Source organism: Orycteropus afer, unplaced genomic scaffold (assembly GCF_000298275.1).
Source record: "Orycteropus afer afer isolate SDZICR_OR568_19922 unplaced genomic scaffold, OryAfe1.0 scaffold00179, whole genome shotgun sequence".
NCBI classification, from domain to species: Eukaryota; Metazoa; Chordata; class Mammalia; order Tubulidentata; family Orycteropodidae; genus Orycteropus; species Orycteropus afer.
The window spans coordinates 6,501,179-6,520,659 of NW_006921766.1; the positions used below are offsets into that span (position 1 = coordinate 6,501,179).

At 41.3% G+C, this 19,481-nt stretch overlaps 1 protein-coding gene across 1 annotated transcript in view; it reads right to left on the minus strand.

The window, feature by feature from the left end:
- Nucleotides 1-15,664, minus strand: part of FAM3B (FAM3 metabolism regulating signaling molecule B) — an 86,959-nt gene extending 71,295 nt beyond the window's left edge. The window contains exons 1-2 of the mRNA XM_042781838.1: nucleotides 15,652-15,664; nucleotides 14,362-14,526 (exon numbers count right to left, since the gene is read on the minus strand). Of these exons, the coding sequence (XP_042637772.1) occupies nucleotides 14,362-14,526; nucleotides 15,652-15,664 (178 nt within the window). The remainder of the gene's footprint in view (nucleotides 1-14,361; nucleotides 14,527-15,651) is intronic.
- Nucleotides 15,665-19,481: the final 3,817 nt, after the last annotated feature.

Below are 19,481 nucleotides of genomic sequence, written 5' to 3' on the forward strand. Positions count from 1 at the left end.
TGTGGTTATCAGGGGTAGGAGGGAGGGGAAAAGGGGAAGCTTTTCTTTGAGGAGCATTGAGTTTATGCTAATAGGTGGTAGAATATTCTAGAAAAAGATAACAATAATGGCACAACATGAAAAATATTATCAATGTTCCTGAGCTGTAAATGTGGAAGGTGTTATGTTGGGGAATGTCTTGTTTTGTATGTTTCACCACAATAAAAGTTTAAAAAAAAAATGACCAGTTCCCACATTGGGGTTCCATACACCTTATTTCCAGGGTCCCATCCCCATAAAGGTGCCTTGTACCTTATTTATATTACTAACAAGCTTTCCAATCCCCTTGGTATGCCACAACCCTCTACCGTTGAGTAGATTCTGACTCTTAGTGATCCCCATTGTGTTTCCAAGGCTGTAAATCTTTACAGAAGTAGATTGCCTCATCTTCCTTCCATGGAGCACCTGGTGGGTTTGAACCTCCAACCTTCTGGTTAGCAGCCAAATGCCTTACCCACAATGCCACCAGAGCTCCTTTGGTGGGCCACAAAACACCTCATATTTACATAGTTCCACCCAATCATCTGGTGGGAATCACAAAGGCCATGGCTAGAAGAGCCATATTAAGGAATTCACTGCCCCACATATACTCTTGCAGCTGTGCCACTGAACTGGGCTGATTTAATCTGTAACAGTCCCCCACCCTTAACGTCTCCTTAGTATGACTCTAGTTTTTTATTTTTATCTGGATTGGCCTTTAACCTCATATAGAACAACAGGATAATTCGAGACGGCTGAAACATTGTCACTATGCGAACACCTGGCCATGGGTTTCTTTTAAGGGTGTAATACTTGGCTTATTATTATTATTATTATTATTATTATTATTACATATAGTTATATTTCAGAGGCCATGTGTCTTTGTTCCCTAGTACTGATATAACAGAATACTACAAGTGGGTGGCTTTAAGGAATAGAAATTTATTTTCTCATAGTCATGGAGATTACCCATCCACCACCACCTCCACTGCCATCGAGTCCAACCCATAATGACCCTATAGGACAGAGCAGAACTGGCCCCATAGGCTTTCTATGGCTGTAAATCTTTACAGAAGTCAACTGCTTCTTCTGTCTCCCATGGAGTGGTTGGTGGGTTTGAACCAACGACCTTTCAGTTAGCAGTCCAATGCTTTAACTGCAGCATCACTACAGCTCCTGTCATGGAGGCTGAAAGTCCAAATCAGGGTCTTACCCATGTCAATTCCTTCCTTGTTGGTAGCCCTGGGCATTCTTTGGTTCCTTGGCTTGTAGAAGATCCTCATATGAAATCTGTCTTTCCCTCTGTATATGTATCTCTGTGTCTAATTTTTTGATAACTCAGAAGTGATTAGGCTTAGAACCCACCTTACTCAGTTATGATCTATTTAACATAACAAGATAATCTTATTCCCAAACAGGATTATGTCCATAGGTGCAGGGTTGTTGTTGTTGTTGTGCACTGTTGAGTCATCTCTGACTCATAGAGACCTTATGCACAACAGAATGAAACACTGCCCAGTCCTGCACCAGCCTCACAATCCCTGAACCCATCACTGCAGACACCATGTCAAGCCATCTTGTTGAGGGCCTTCCCCTCCTTCGTTGACCCTCCTCTTTACCAAGCATGACACCCTTCTTCAGAGAATGGTCCCTTCTGACAATGTGACCAAAGTAGGTGAGAGTCTGGCCATTCTCGCTTCCAAGGAACATTCCAGATGCACTTCTTCCAGGATAGATGTGTTAGTTGTTCTACAGTCCTTGGTACTTTCAGCATTCTTTGCCAACACAACTCAAAAGCATCAACTCTTCTTTGGTCTTCCTTTCTCATTGTCCAGCTCTCACATGCATATGAGGCTATTGAAAATACCATGGCTTGGGCTAGGTGCATTTAAGTCTTCAAGGAGATATCTTTGCTCTTCAGCACTTGAAAGAGGTCTTTTGCAACAGATTTTCCCAATGCAGTATGTCTTTTAATGTCTTGACTGCTGCTTCCATTGGTGTTGATTAAAGAACCAAGAAATATGAAGTCTTTGACAACTTCAATCTTTTCTCCATCTATCATGATGCTGCTTATTGGTCCACTTGTGAGGATTTTTGTTTTCTTTATATTGAGGTGTAATGCATACTGCAGACTGTAGTCTTTGATCTTCATCAATAAGTGCTCCAAGTAATCCTCACTTTCAGCAAGCAAAGTTGTGTCATATGCATATCTTAGGTTGTTAATGAGCCTTCCTCCAATCCTGATGCCATGTTCTTCTTCATATAGTCCAGCTTCTCAGATTATTTATTCAGCATATAGATTAAATAAGTATAGTATAGGGATACAATCCTGATGCACTCCCTTCCTGATTTTAAACCATGTAGTATCTTTGTTCTGTTTGAACAACAGCCTCCTGGTCCATGTACAGGTTCCTCATGAGTACAGTTAAGTGTTCTGGAATTCCCATTCTTCTCAACGTTATCCATAATTTGTTATGATCCACACAATAAAATGCTTTTGTATACTCAGTAAAACACAAGTAAACATCTTTCTGGTATTCTTTCCATCTAACATCAGCTATGATATCCCTCCTCCACATCCCCTTCTGAATCCAGCTTGCATTTCTGAAAGTTCTCTGTCAATACACTGCTGTAACTGTTTTTGAATTATCTTCAGTAAGATTTTACTTGCATGTAATATCAATGATACTGTTTGATAATTTCCATATTCTGTGGGATCACATAGGTGCAGGTGTTAGGATTCGAATATGTATATTGGGAGGACACAGTGTAATCCATAGTGACAGGGAATCCAAGAAGGTAGATTTTATTTCGGAATTGCAAAGAGCCTTAGATCACAGATATCCTCTACAACGTTCCTTCCTTTACAGATGGGGAACAACTCAAAGTCACTGGCAGCAAATTAGTGGTAGAATTAGAACTCAAAGTTCATTTTCCGACTGACCGTTCAGTAAGCCCTCCACAACAGATACTTACCATTTGTCAGTTTATTCTGTCTTGGCCAACAGTCACAGCAGTGACCAATGCAATGATTTATTTGGTTAAGTTCTGCCTTGCAAGGCTTTCTAAGAAAAGAATTTGGGTGACTTTATATCTGAAGTGTATGGAAGACAACTTCAATGGCATTTTGTCTCTACTTACTTTAACTTGAATCTTCCTTTTCCAGCCTGTGTTGTTAGTTATAGAGGTGAGGAGAGTACGTTTGGCCTTCCAAATTAGATACACTCCTTTACTGATTCACTAATTCAACAAATGTTTATAGAACCCTAGATTCTATAGGTACCACAGTGAATAGAACAGTTTACATGCAAATAGAAGAGACAGGAAGTAAAGGGGGGGGGAACACCACTGATATCACATGCAAGTAAAATCTTACAGAAGATAATTCAAAAACAGTTATAGCAGTATATTGACAGAGAACTGTCAAAAAAAAACAAAAACAAACAAACAAAAAAAAAACCCACTGACATTGAGTCAATTACAACCCATAGTGCCCCCACTGGATTTTCAAGGCAGTAAATCTTTATTGAAGTAGATTTCCCAGTCTTCCTTCCATGGAATGGCTGGTGGGTTTGAACCACCAACCTTCTGGTGAGCAGTCAAATGCCTTAGGCACTGTGCCACCAGAGCTCCTAAATATGAAACAGGCATTTAATAGCTAATACATTCCTTGGTGGTGCAAAAGATTAATTTATTCAGCTGCTCACTGAAAGGCTGAAGGTTCAGTCTACCAAGAGATGCCTTGGAAGAAAGTCCTGGTGATTTACTTCCAAAAAGTCACCCACTGAAACCCCAATGGAGCCCAGTTCTATTCTGACACACCTAGGGTCACCACGAGTCAGAGTGGACTTGATGACAACTAGTACTGGTATGTATAAACAACTCTCTGCAAATCAACAAGAAAAAGAGAGTAATCATTGGTATCAGATGAGTAAGAGGAGGGGGGGTGAAGGGGAAAAGAAGAGAGGCAGAGAAAGAGATTGAGAGAGAGAAGACAGGTGGAGAGGAGGGAAGACTCAAGGAGCAGAGCCTGGACAAGGAATAGGAGCCATACAGCTGCTGCTCTGAGGGCAGGACAGAGAGCAGGGCTTCTGTTCCTTCCCTGGTGAGTGCGCACACACACACACACACACACACAAACCAAGCTGTGGAGTCAATTCTGACTCTTAGCAACCCTACAGGGCAGAGTAGAACTGCCACACAGGTTTTCCAAGGCTGCAACTTTTATGGCAGGAGCCCTGGTGGTACAGTGATTAAGCTCTTGGCTGCTAACCTAAAGGTTAGTGGTTCAAAATCACCAGTTGCTCTGTGGGAGGATGATGTGGCAGTCTGCTTCCATAAAGATTTACAGCTTTGGGAACCCTATACCAACCAAACCAAATTCACTGCTGTAGAGTCGGATTGGACTCATAACGACCCCTTCTTGGGTTTCTGAGACAGTATCACTATGGAAGTAGATTGCCCAACCTTCCTTCTGAGGAGTGGCTTCTAGTCAAATGCCTTTGGCACTACGCCATCAGTTCTACTCTGTCCTAAAGTGTTGCTTACTATGCATTGGAATCCACTTGATGACAATGGGTTTGATTTTGGTTTAATCTTTACAGAAAAAGACTGGCACACCTTTCTCCTATGGAGCAGCTGGTGGGTTTGAACTTTTGACCTTTCACAAATTAGAAGAATTCAATATGAGATTCAATTCTCACATTAACTATGTGGAATAGAAAAGCACAGAGAGAAGGCAGAGCAGAGTGGTTCACACTATTAAAGACTATATATATTATTATTCTATAAAACATACAGTACAGAATTTATCAGAAAACTCTCCTAGTTATTTTTTTAATATGACTGAAATTAGAAAACTTTGTCTACAAATCTTTATAGCATGCTTCATGCTGCATACATTTAGGAACTTCTGGGTATCAATGAAAAGGAGTTCAGGTGGTGTAGTGGTTAAGGCATGTGGCTGCTAACCAAAAGGTTGATGGTTCGAACCCACCAGCCACTCCTCAGAAGGAAAACTGGGCAATCTACTTCCACAGAGATACAGTCTCAGAAAACCAAGGAGGGGCCATTATAAGTCCGGACTTACTCAACAGCAGTGAGGTTGGTGTTGGAGTTGGGAGTCCTATGTTAATATAATTGCCTGGAAAGTAACAAAGATAAATTGAGTGGAGAGAGGGCATAAAACCAATTATTAGGATACAAAACATGCTGAAAACGGGAGAACAAAGTGCTTTTGGAATCTGGGGATCCTACAAAGGTGGAGAAAAGATAACCGATAGATAAGAAGATAACTGTAGATAAGAAAATCAATAAGCACATTTAAGCAGCCTTAAGGGTTGGAGCTCAGTTGCACCATTATATTGACAGTGAACTACTGGAAATTCAAGCTGGATTCAGAAGAGGATATGAAATGAGGGATATCACTGCTGATTTCAGTAAGATCTTCACTGAAAGCAAAGAATACCAGAAAGATGTTTACCTGTGTTTTATTGACTCCACAATGCATTTGACTGTGTGGATCATAACAAATTATGGATAACATTGTGAAGAATGGGAATTCCAGAGCACTTAATTGTGCTCATGAGGAACCCATACATAGACAAAGAGGCTGTCATTCAATAGAACAAGGGCTGTCAACTTTTTGTTAAACTGCATGGTTTAAAATCAAGAAGGGTGTGCATTAGGTTTGTATCCTTTCACCATACTTACTCAATTTTTATGCTGAACAAATAATCTGAGAAGGTGGACTATAAAAATATCCTCACAACTGGACCAGTAAGCAATATCATGATACATGGAGAAAAGATTGAGGTTGTCAGAGATTTTGCTTTACTTGAACCCACAATCAACACCATTGGAAGCAGCAGTCAAGAAATCAAATGTTTACTGCACTGGGCAAATCTGCTGCAAAAGACCTCTTTCAAGTGTTAAGGAACAAGGATGTCATTTTAAAGACTAGGGTGCACCTGCCCCAAGCCATAGTATTTTCAATTGGCTCATATGCGTGGGAAGCTGGACAAAGAATAAGGAGGACCAAAGAAGAGTTGATGCCTTTGAATTGTGGTGTTGGTGAAGAGTACTGAAATACTATAAACTGCCAGAAGAACAAACGAGTCTGTCCTGAACAAGTACAGCCAGCATGTTCCTTTGAAAGGAAAATGGTCAGACTTTGTCCATCTACTTTGGTCATGTGGTCTGAAGGGAGAAGTTCCTGGAGAAGGATATCATGTTTGGTAGAGAGTCAGTGAAAAAGTGGAAGACACTCAGCAAGATAGATTGACACAGTGGCTACAACAATGGGCTTGAGCGTGGCAAGGACTGTGAGGATGGGGAGGACTGGGCCGTGTTCCATTCTGTTGTATATAATGTTGGTATGAATTGGAGCCAACTTGATGGTACCTAACAACAACAAGTGTTGGAGCCCTGGTGGTGCAAAGGTTAAAAGCTTAGGTACTGGCCAAAAGGTCGGCATTTCAAACCCACATGTTGGCTCTGTGGAAGAAAAGACCTAGTGATTTGCTTCTGTAAAGATTACAGACTAGAAAACCCTGTGGGGCAGTTCTACTGTGACACATGGGATCACAGTTAGTTAGAATTGACTCAATAGCACCCAACAAGAACAGCAAGGTTTGGACAAAATGATTCACCCTCATTTTGGGGACTGAATAGGAATAGATTGGAAACATTTGTGTTATCTGTCACTCACTCCCATTATCACCTGAAAGGAGATGATGGTGTCCTCATTTAACAGAGAAACCAGTTCAATGTGACTTGCCCCAAAAAAACACAGCTAGAAAAGTGTATGCCCTGGGATTAAACCAGTTACCATCGAGACAACCCCAACTAATGGTGACCTTATGGGTACCAGAGAAGAATTGTGCCCCATAGGGTTTCCAATGGCTGATTTTTCAGAAGTAGATTGCTAGGCCTTTCTTCTGAAGTGCCTCTGGGTGGACTAGAACCTTCAAGCTTGGGTTAGCAGCTGAACTTGTTAACTGTTTGTACCACCCAAAGACTCTTACTGCTGTTGTTGATGTTAAGTCCTTTTCAACTCATAGCTTTATGTATAACAGAGCAAAGCATTGCCCAATATTGCACAGTCTTCATGATTGTGTTTGAACCCATTGTTTCAGTTATTGTGTTAAGATATCTCACTGAGAGTCTCCCTCATTGACTCTTTACTTTACCAAAAATTATGTTCTTTTCTAGTGATTAATCTTTCTTAATGACACATATAAATGATGAAGTTTCACCATCCTTGCCTCTAAGGAACATTCTATCTGTACTTCCTCTGAGACTGATTTGTTCATTCTTCTGGAAATCCATGGTATAGTCAATATTTTCATCAACATCACAATTCAAATTCATTCATTTTATATGGATTCCTAGTTACTAGCAATTCCAGACCCCAGCCTGTCCCCTTGTAGTTCTGTCCCCTAACTAGCTGCTGAAACTAGTGAGCTCAGCTCTTTCTTTGTAGATCAAGACATCTCAAACTACATAATATCACCCATCAGTTTGCTCTTATTCTGCTAAATGCATCTTGTTTCCTCCATAAATGCATTTGGAAATCCCTCTACACTTGGATTAATGTATTAACTCTCATTCAAGGCAGCTTCCATGGTGTCAAAGCTGACCAGACTCTGAAACAACAGGATCACTTTAGTCCCCCACCCATTCCATCCTATAATATGCATTTATACAGCAAGTCTGGAACTGGTTTGACTTTCTTTGTCTTTCTCTATCTGCTCACATCCATCTAACCAGGCTGGGGATTAAATTTATAAATGGACTCATTGGAGTACAACACTGGGTTGGTGTTCTTAACTGCCTTCCCTCCAGGACAACGTCACTACCCACTTCTCTCTCCATTTCCCTGTACCAACAAAGCACTTTTTCCAATGTATGGTAGTTTTTGCATTGAGACATTCCTGGCCCCCTCTGTACATTTCCACATAGTGACAGTGTATTTAAGAGAGGACTGGAACAGGACTGGGAAGAGGGTAAAGTGAGTAAGGTGCTCACCTCTGGTAAAAAATGTAAGGGTGCCCAAAAGCTCAGGAATCAAGACAAATGACAGTTTGATACAATATTATAAAAAAATTAAATTAATTCAAGAAACTTCATAATGAACTAAATAGCAAGATTTAAAATGAAGACAGGATCTGATTCTGCACTGACAGCCCTGTCCACTAGCCTCAACCTAGTTTTGGCCAGCCTGGGGGAGTTCCTGAACAGCAGGGTCTGCCAGCCTGCCTGCTTCCTCCCTCTCTCTCTTCCTCCCTTCCTTCTTTCCTTCTTAAGATTACAGCTTTATCCCAGCAAAAATAACACAATTATGAGGAGATGCATAAGGTTTAGTCTGGGTGGGTTCCCAACACGAAGCTTCCATGTCCCAAGGGTTGCATCACCCTCCCACACATGGATGTCTATCACCAACCAGGAAGCTCATTGAGTTTCCGTGTCCAGGGTTTTTACTAGGGTTTCATTGTGTAGGCATGATTAACTGAAGGTCAAACTCAACCGTCAGGTCCTGCCCCGACTCCTCTGCGGTAAGGCTGACATATGTCTGGCCAGTCCCCACCTGAGTGACTTTTCTTATTTGTGGACTAAGCCTAGCCTCAATATATCTCTAAGGATGTATTAAGCACAAGCATCCAAGATCTAAAGGCAAAGACATTAATGGGTTATACTTCATTGTCCTATGGGGTTCTTTCAGAAGTCTTGGAAGTGTTGATAAACACCTATATCATTCAAATCCCCTCACATCTCCTCCTAGGACTGTTTCCTCTGTTGTTCTCCTGCATTGCTCCTCTTTTCACCTTGTCTTATCCATTCTATCCTATCCACTCTTCAAGGCCTGGCCTGAAGTGCTTCTCTGAAGCATCTGTAACTCTTGTCCAATCACTTGGCCATATTCTCATTGATGAACACCCAAGTCACCTCCCAGCTAAACAAGCTCCAAGAACACAGGGACCTTGTCTATGGAGGAAGAATTTAGAAAGTCATTTTCAGTGACTGAACATTCACCTGAGTGCTCCCAGATTCCGAGTTTCAGTCTACTTTTAGCAGCAGCATTGTGCTGTTAGTTTGTGAGCTTCCTCATAATTATACACGGGAAATAACCTTCTGTGGCTTATTTCTCTCAGCACCAAGTACTGACCTCATGTCTCAACTTATTGCATCATGTGCTTCAGATTCTAGCAAACCTGTGGGTTCTTGCTGTACATGGGTTGGGAAAGTTAAGAACATTTAAAGGAAATATTCTCCAGAAAACATTCAAAGAGACCCTGCAGGAGTAAAGAGCAACTAATAATCACCAGATTATGTTGATTCAGGAGTCCCTGGATGGTACAAATTATCAATGCACTTGGATGCTAACAGAATGGTTGGAGACTCAAGACCATTCAAAAGTGCCTCAGAAGACCTGGCAATCTACTTCCAAAAACTCAGTCTTTGAGAACCCTATGGAGCAAAGTTCTTTTCTTACATACATGGGGTTGCCATGAGTTGGAGTTGACTCCTGGCCAACTGGGATGTTGACTCCATAAATTATGACTCAATTCTTGTCCTTTCTCTCAACAGATGGGAAATCACAATCTTTTCCACTTTTTCATGGAAATCACATGCCTGGCAACACAAAGGAGACACAAAGGGTCAAAGCAGAACTCACAAGAAGCCCCTGGATGACTTACACACAGTCCCTGGACAAGAGGGCAGCAGCTGCAGCCTTTCTGAACCATTCCTTAGGAATGGAATAAGCCTTGATGCAAACCAACTCCTATGGGCAATGCCTTTCTCATTTTAATCTCTCATCTGTATCAGCACCCAAGTAGGAAAAACCATGTACAGCCCCAAGCTCTGCATGAGAACCTCAACAGCCACGTGTCCCTCCATAGTGGTGGTCACAGTCCACAAGAGTGTGACATGGCCACCATGGCCCTTACTATCACTTGCTACTCCCCTCTATCCTCTTTGGGTTTTGCATAACTTGGATATGCTTCAGTCTAAGATGATGACTGGGCATGCCTGGCCTACCCAGGGAGGAACTGAAGCCACACTAATGAGCCTTCCAACAAGACGACAGAGAGCAGCAATAGTTAATTGGTAGAATTTTCACCTCCTATGCAGAAGACCTGAGTTTAATTTTCCGCCAATGCACCTGATATATAGCTACCACTTGTCTGTCAGTGGAAGCTCATGTACTGCTGTGATGCTGAACAGATTTCAGCAGAGCTCCCAGACTATAATGAATCAGGAAAAAAGGACTGGCGATCTTCTGAAAATCAGCCTGTGAAAACCAGATGGACCACAGTGGTCTGACCCACAACTGATCATGGGGATGGTGAAGGACTAGGTAGCATATCATTCTATGGTGCATGGGGTCACCATTAGTCAGGGGCTGACTGGACTGCAGCTAACAAGAGGAGCAAGATGGATGGCCTAGAGGCAAGTCCATTTCTGGGGCACATCTCCTCATTTTGTGAAAATGTATAAAATGAAAGAGAGACTCAGCCCTTAGAGGGTGCCTGTCTTGGTGTTGGGGTCGCCCCGCCCCCAGTGTTGGGCCTCATTCTCAGTTTATATACAATAAATATATTTGACTATAAGCAAATCCAACATAAAAACATTATAAAAGATATACTTAAAAAAAAAAAAAGACAAACTCACTGCCATTGAGTTGATTCTGACTCATAGCAACCCCCTTTGGGTTTCCAAGGTAGTTAATCTTTATGGCAGTAAATCTTCCTTCTGTGGAGTGGCTGGTGGGTTTGAACAACCATCCTTCTGGTTAGCAGTCAAATGCCTTGGGCACTATGCCACAAGAACTCCTTATAAATACCTTGTTGTTGTTACATGCTGTTGAGTCGGACTCAACTCCTAGTGGCCCCTCCGTGGGTTTCTGAGGCGGTATCACTATGGAAGTAGATTGCCCAACTTTCCTTCTGAGGAGTTGCTGGTGAGTTTGAACTGCCAGCCTCTGGTTAGCAGTCAAGTCCCTTAGGCACTATGCTATCAAAGCTCCTATGAATACTTTGTTGTTGTTGTTTACTTGTAGTGAATTCCTAGATAGTCTTTTTTTTTTTTTTGGTAGGGTCATAAAAGGTAATCACTCTGAAAAGAAATGGCTTTACAAGACTATTTTTAAAAAACATTACCCATTTTTTTTGTTTATGCAAATTAACTTTGTATAATTTATTCCTATATTAAAAGTATACCGGCATATCTATTTCTAATGAGAATTTGAAAATGGCACAGATTACTACCCTAATGTTCCACAAGATTTCCAACTTAATTTTTAATGGGTCTTTGCAATTTCACCTTATTCCCAATCCAAGTTATATTCCAAATGCATAGTTTTTATTTAAAGCATCCTGCACATTTAAGTTTCTTTGTTTATTTTCCTTACATTATGATTTGGCTTTGAAACCAGTTATCCAGTTACTGTTGAGTCAGTTCCAAGTCAAGGTGACCTCATGTGGATCAAAGTAGAACTGTGCTCCTTTGGGATTTTAGTAGCTGATTTTTCAAAAGTGCATTGCCAGGCCTTTCTTCAAAGGTGCCTTTTGAGTGGATGGGAACCTCCAACCTTTTGGTTAGCAGGCAAGTGTGTTACCCATTTACACCACCCAGGGACTCCTTGGCTTTTAAGTTCTCCCCTATTAGACTCTGAAATTTGTAGAGGTAAAGAGTAAGCCAGATCAAAACCAAACCCAAGAGCCTCATTTTTTCTTGTTCTTTCCATATGCTGGTGAATTTAAACCACAGCCGCTCACAAAAATGCCTTTGGTCCTGAGACAGACTGTGGTCCCTGGGGAGGGCACATGCCCTTGGTCAGAGCTGCCTGACCAACTGCAACTGACTGTCTTGCAACAGGGAATGCCTGGGTTGCTGGAGCTTCTGGTATTTCAAGATATGCTATAAATCTAGAATTTTATATGAAATCCCTATTTTTACACACTCATATTTTGTTTTACTTTTAAACAAATCCTGTTTGCAGGCCAGATCTGTCACTGGGGCCACCTACTCACAATTCCCATTTTACAGCAAAAGGTCCATAAGTGATGCAAGTGGTTTGCAACTGGTTGCTTATCAAAAAAGTTGATGGTCTAAAACCTCCAATGGTGCCATTGAAGAAAGTCTGGCAATCTGCTTCCATAAAGATTATAGCCAAGAAAATCCTATGGGGCACTTCTACTCTGTAACAAATAATGGTTGCCATGAACCAAAATCAATTAGATGGCAATGAGTTTTTTTTTTTTGTTTGTTTGTTTGTTTCTTTGTTTTAAACCAAACTTGCAAGTAGCACTTAGAAGTGTACATGACTTACTCACTGCCTGGCTTTATTTCCTTCCCTTGTTAATTATCTCCCTCTCAGAGACACATCCCAGACAACCTTCTCAAAAAGGCACTGCCCACCCCCACTATCTTTGGCCTGCCTTATTTTTCTTTATAATACCCATTGGCTCCTGGTATTATATATTTATTTGTTCACTTTAAAAATTATCCCTGGGTTATTTGTTCACTTTAAAAATCATCTCCTCCAATGAGAATATAAGTCCCAAAAGGGCAGGGACCTTGTATGCTTTGTTCTTATATCTTCACTCAGCTCCTGAAACTGTACTTAGTCCATACCAGCACCCAATAATTGTGGTATAAATTGATAACATAACACACCCACTCCTTACTTACCAACATGATTAGGTTCCAAAGACCAGGTCATCATGCAAAAATCACCATTATGCAAAAATGGAGGATAACAACATCAGATCACAAAATGGAGGATGATTATATCATTACATAACTGTCAAATCACATCATTATATAACTGCCAAATTATATCATTATGTAACTGCCAAATCATATCAATTGCCAAACAACTAAGAATTATGGCCCAGCCAAGATGACACATAATCTTAACCATCATTACTCTCACCTTGCACCTTGGCATTGGCTACTGCCAGATATACATTGTTAATGTGCAAAATAGTTGGATAGCAGAGTTTTTACTATTGTCTTAAATATGAAATGTCAGAAAATGAGACAATTGATAAATGAGAAGGTGAATAAAATAGTAGCTATACCCACTACTGTCGTACTGTGGTAGCTTGTGCATTGCTGGAATGCTGGAAGCTATGCCACTGGTATTTCAAATACCAGCCAGGTCACCCATGGGGAACAAGTTTCAGCAGAGCTATGAGACTAAGAAAGATTAGGAAGTAAGGCCTGGTGATCTACTTCTGAAAATTAACCAATGAAAACCCTATGGATCAGAACAGAATATTATCAGACTAGACTCAAACATGCCAATAATTGTGATGACGGTGAGGAATGGGCAATGTTTCACTCTGTTATGCATAAGGTCGCCATCAGTCAGAGTTGACTCAACAGCAGATAGCCACACAACAACAGTCACCACACAGAAAGTGTACCTTTTTGTAAATTGATGTTTTAGTAATAAATTTCACCTAAGGAATTCTGCCTTCCAATATAAAATGTCCTTTGGTATCTGAAGTCTCTTTTCAGTTTACTAAACTGTTCGCTTTTGCATCTCAAAACCAATAAAATAGTTACTGTCAAGTTGATTCCAAATCATGGCAACCCATATGTGTCAGAGTAGAAATGAACTCCATAGGGTTTGCAGTGGCTGATTTTTCAGAAGTAGATCGCCAGTCTTTTTAATTCAGAGGCATCTCTGGGCAAACTCAAACCTCCAACCTGTTGGTTAGCAGCCAAGTGCATTAACTGCATCACCCAGGGACCCTGGTTCCAAAGACCAAAACCAAACCAAACTCACTGCCATCCGAGTCGGATCTGACTCATAGTGACCCTGCCTTGGGTTTCCGAGGTAGTATCTCTACAGAAGTAGATTGCCCAATTTTCCTTCTGGGGAATGGCGGGCAGGTCTGAACCACCAACCTTCTGGTTAGCAGTCAAATGCCTTAGGCAGTATGCCATCAGACCTTCCAAAGACAGTACTTAGTAAATATGGCTTTAGAAACTTTAGACACTTTAAAATGTTTTTGAATTTTAGCATTTGGGTCCCAATGGATATTTCACAAGTGATGCAGCTAGTACTTGGAGGACTCAGTGAGTTAAGGTCTGGCCATGGCTGAGCAACTTGAGGGCTGTATCTGCATCTCTAACATGGGATCGTTAGTGGTACCCACCTGAGGATGGTGTAGGAACTAAAAGAGTGAGGAACAGCATTTTTATCTTCTTCTTCCTCCTTATCATAACTTCAAAATCAAAAGGCCAAGAGCTGAGGCCAGAGAACCCTGCTCCTACTGTGGCAGGGATGCTGCAAAACTGTCCTTTGAATAAGCATGCAGAACATACCTCTAAGGATGGGCTTCTCGCCAATGCTCCGAATGTTGTAGACAGCATTCGAAAGTGGCATCTCTGGGATCAGCTCAGCGAGAAGGTAGCCAGAATACCAGGCACACAGGGAGGCGAAGAAGAAGAAGATGACCTTTAAAGAGCCTGGAGATAAACAGCAAGACCCTGATTGTGGCTTTGCCCAGTGAGGAGTGAGTACTGTTGGGCAACCCCCAACCTGTGATGCTCCTAATTCTTGTCCCAGCCTGTCATCATAACCCACATCCGCTGTTCCCTTGTCAGCAGGATTGTTCTAAGGGAGAGTTACTTCTGGTGTTGCAGTTTCCTGGGAAGGAGGGAGTAGAATGTAAGGGCAGCAAAAACTGACTATATAAAGAAGGCATCAGGATTAGAGGAAGATTCATTAACAACCTGTGATATGCAAATGACACAATTTTGCTTGTCAAAAGAGAAGAGGACTTAAAGCCCTGATTGATGACACTATAGCCTTCAATATGGGTTATACCTGAATGAAATGAAAATGAAAACCCTCACAGCTGGACCAATAAACATCAAGATGAACAGGAAGAAACTGAAGTTGTCAAGGATTTCACTCTACTTGGATCAACAATCAATGCCCATAGAAGCAGCAGTCAAGAAATCAAATGACATATACTGCATTGGGCAAATCTGCAGCAAAAGATCTCTTTAAAAATTAAAGGTGTCACTCTGATGATTATGGTGTGCCTGATCCAAGCCAAGTCTTTTCAACTACTTCATATGCATGTGAAAGCTGGACAGCGACAAAGGAAAATCAAATGTAAGGGCATAAACTGCTTAATGGAACCATGGTGAAGTAGCTGATTTTGCATTGGTAGGCATGTGAAGCAGACAGCAGCAGAGAATACAAAGGAGACAGAACATTTTCAAGGCCAAGTTGTTACAATTGCTGTTGGTTTGGGTTTTAGGGCTTCTTTAAATGCTAATGTAATGATTCTTCCAGCAGCCTTGTGAATCAACATGCCTAGCACCGATCTAAAATTCAAAATCCACTCTTTTCAAGAGACATCTGATTTGAGTATGTCCCTGAAGCCATGAACCTTCTGGTAGGCAGGGGACTTGTCTGGCTGTGTATTGTTACATAACCTGTGCTAAGAATTGTGTGTGGTGCCAGGGAGCATTTGCTGAATGTACTGGCAGGAACTCCTCCCAATCCACCTTAAGAATCAGAGACAAGCCCACATGGTAGAGATTTTGCCAACAGATAGTCCCTACGAACATCTTTCTGATACATTTGCCCCAATGTCTCACCTCTCCCATCCATGCTGACATGAAATACCAGTGGTATGGCCTCCAGCTTCACAGCAACATGAAAGCCACCATAGTATGACAAATCGACAAGACAGGTGGTGGTACTAATATGAGCAGGGGCTAAAAGATTTTACAATTTGTAAGGAAACCAAACCAAACCAACTGCTGCTGAGTCGGATCTGACTCATAATGACCCCTCCTTTGGATTCCCAGGCAGTATCACTACTGAAGTAGATTGCCCAACCTTCCTTCCGAGGAGTGCCTGGTGAATTTGAACAGCCAGCCTTCTGGTTATTTCTGTCCTCTTCTGCAGCCTCCAGTCCTTGGCTTCCCTTTTTTCTTCTACCCTGTGACCCCCCACTAGCAGGGAAGGTTAAGGTCTCCAAAGATTTCCCTGCTGCCAGTCCTAGGTCCATGCCCTCACTTCCTTGTAGACCATCTTATAGCAGGCCCCAGCCTTCTCTGGGATGTTCCTATGTCCAGAGCTCAGCTCCAGACTCATCTCATAACCCCAGAATTCACTCACCTAGATCTTCTCTGAGTTCCTGACTCAGATGTCCAACAGCCTATCTGATGTCAAGCCCTGGATACCTCACAAAGCCTCAAACTTTCATAGGCCCGAGATTAAACTCTTGATTCCCTGAACTCCCAGATTTCCTCCTCCTCCAGGTCTTACCAACCTCAGTAAGGCTAGTTGCTAGATATCTCAATGTTTCCTTGATTCCACACTCAAATGGAAGGGAAAAGAGGCAAGGAAGCAGGGAGGCAGAGAGGGAGAAATGAAGAAGAAAGAAAGGAAGGCAGAGAGGGAAGGAAGAGAGAATAAGGGGAGAAAAAGAGTGGAGCAGGAAGAAAAGAAGGGAAGGAGAAGGAAAGGAATTCCCTCAGCCACATCTGTTATCTCCCAAAACAAGTCTCACCTCACCTCCATGTACTTCTCTACATCTCCATGGCCACCACCAACTTAGCTACTGCCTCCTAACCCTTCTTTGGCTGGAAGTGATTATTTGGACCCCATACACAGGCTTTAGAGTTACCACAGGGTGCTTTCCGTCTACCCTGAGCCCTGAGCATAAATGAGCTTTCCCCCATGTCTCTGGCCAGAGGACATTTCTCTCAGCGCCTCCTTCCTGAGTTTGTAGGCCTTTACTTGGAGGAACAATCCTGAGTTTATAGTGTTTCTGTCACCATTGGGCAGTGAAACCCAAGCCTCTGTCTGTCAGTCTGGCAATGTCCCCACCCTTGCAGACCAGCAATCCTCAGCTCTAAATTCCAGGCCTACTCTGTTCCTAGCACCTAAAGATTTACGATTCTTTTTTGTGAATGCAGTTTTTAAGGACTAGTCCTTGGTTGTACTTTATCAAGTCCTCTGGGTGTCACAAACAGTTAATGCTCTCAACTGCTAATTGAAAGGTTGGGGGTTCAAGTCCATTCAGAGATATAAAGAAAGCTCTGGCAATCTACTTCCAAAAAATCAGTCACTGCAAACTTCATGTAGCATAGTTGCTACTCTGACACACATGCAGTTATTATGAGTCAGAGCTGACTTGACAGCAACTGGTTTTGAGGCAGTAGTGGTTCAGTAATAGAATACTTGCCACCCATGTGAGAGACCTGGGTTCAATTCCCAGCCAATGCATCTCATGCATAGCCACCACCCTTCTGTCAGTGGTGTCTTACATGCTGTTATGAGGATAATCAGGTTTCAGCAGAATTTCCAGACTGAGATGAAATAGTAAATAGTGATCTACTTCTTATCCCATCTTTGGTAACCAACAAAGAAATTTCCTTTTGTGCATAAATCTTTCCTTAACTTTTTATAATGTTGTTGTTGTTGTTATGTGTCATGGAGTCGGCCCCGACTCACAGCGACCCCTCCTTGGGTTTCCAAGGCAGTATCGCTATGGAAGCAGATTGCCCAACCTTCCTTCCAAGGAGTGGCTGGTGGGTTTGAACTGCCAGCCTTCTGGTTAGCAGTCAAGTGACTTAGGCACTATGCTACCAGAGCTCCTAACTTTTTATAACAGTGGACTCAACTAGTAGTTGTCCTCCTGTGATTGACTTATTTCACTCAGCATAATGCCTTCCAAGTTCATCCACATTATGACATGTTTCATGGATTCTTCAGTATTCTTTAATGTGCATAGTATTCCATTGTATGAATGTAACAAAGCAGAATCGACTTTAATGATGTAGATGGAGTAAAGCTTTTAGGACCTTCATTTGCTGATGGGGCATGACTCAAAATGGGGAGAAACATCTGAAAATTTCATTAATAATCAGAACATGGAAAAGTACAAAGCATGAATTTGGGAAAACTGGAAGTTGTAAAAAATAAAATGGAATACATAAAGATTGATATCCTAGGCATCAGTGAGCTAAAATGGACTGATATTGGCCATTTTGAATTAGACAGATCTATGCTGGGAATGACAAATTGAAGAGGAATGGCATCATATTCATCATCAAAACATTTCAAGATCTAGCATGAAGTACAATGCTGTTAGTGATAGGATAAAATCCATACACCTACAAGGAAGATCAGTTATTATTCAAATTTACATACCAACCACTAAAGTGAAAGATGAAGAAACTGAAGATTTTTTTTTTTTTTTTACCAGCTTCTGCAGTCTGAAATTGGCCCATAATGCAATCAAGATGTATTGATAATTACTGGCTATTAGAATGTGAAATTTGGAAATGAAGAAATATTGGTTGCTGGAAAATATGCCTTGGTGATAGGAATGATTCTGGAGAGTACATGATAGAATTTTGTAAGACCAACAACTTATTCATTGCAAATGCCATTTTTCAACAACATAAATGGCAGGCATACATGTGGACCTTGCCAGATGAAATACACAGAAATCAGATTGACTATATCTATGGAAAAAAGTGATGGAGAAGCACAAAATCATCAGGCCAAGAGCTGACTATGGAACAGATCATCAATTGTTCATATGTAAGTTCAAGTGGAAGTTGAAGAAAATTCAAACAAGTCCATGAAAGCCCAAATATAATCTTGATTACATCCCACCTAAATCTAGAGACCATCTGAAGAACAGAATCGACACACTAAACACCAATGACCAAAGACTAGAGGAGTTGTGGGATGATATCAAGAACATCATACATGAAGAAAGCAAATTGTCATTAAAAAGACAAGAAAGGAAGAAAAGACCGAAATGGATGTCAAAAGAGACTGAAACTTGCTCTTGAATGGAAAGTAGCTGAAGTGAATGGAAGAAATGATGAAATAAAACAGCCAAACAGAAGATTTCAAAGGGTGGGTCGAGAGGACAAAGTAATATATTAAAATGAAATTTGCAAAGACTTGAAATTAGAAAACCAAAAAATAAAATGAAATAACATATTCAGCATTTCTCAAGCTAAAAGAACTGAAGAAAAAAAAATCAAGGCTTGAGTTGCAATATTAAAGGATTCTATGGGGAAAATACTGAATGGTACAGAAAGCATCAAATGAAGATGGAAGGAATTAAACAGAGTCACTGTACCAAAAAGAACTGGTCAATGTTCAACTATTTCAGGAGGAAGCATATCATCAAGAACCAACGGTATTGAAGGAAGAAGTCCAAGCTGCACTGAAGGAACTGGCGTAAAACATGCCTCCGAGAATTGATGGAATAACTATTGAGATGTTTCAACAAACAGAAACAGCACTGGAGGTGCTTGTTTTGGTTACCTAGTGCTCCTCTGACAAGAATATATCACAAATGGGATGGCCTTAACAAACAGGAGTTTATTCTCTTACAGTTTGGAGGCTTTAAGTCCAAGTTCAAAGTGCCAGACTCTAGGGACTGGGAGAGAGC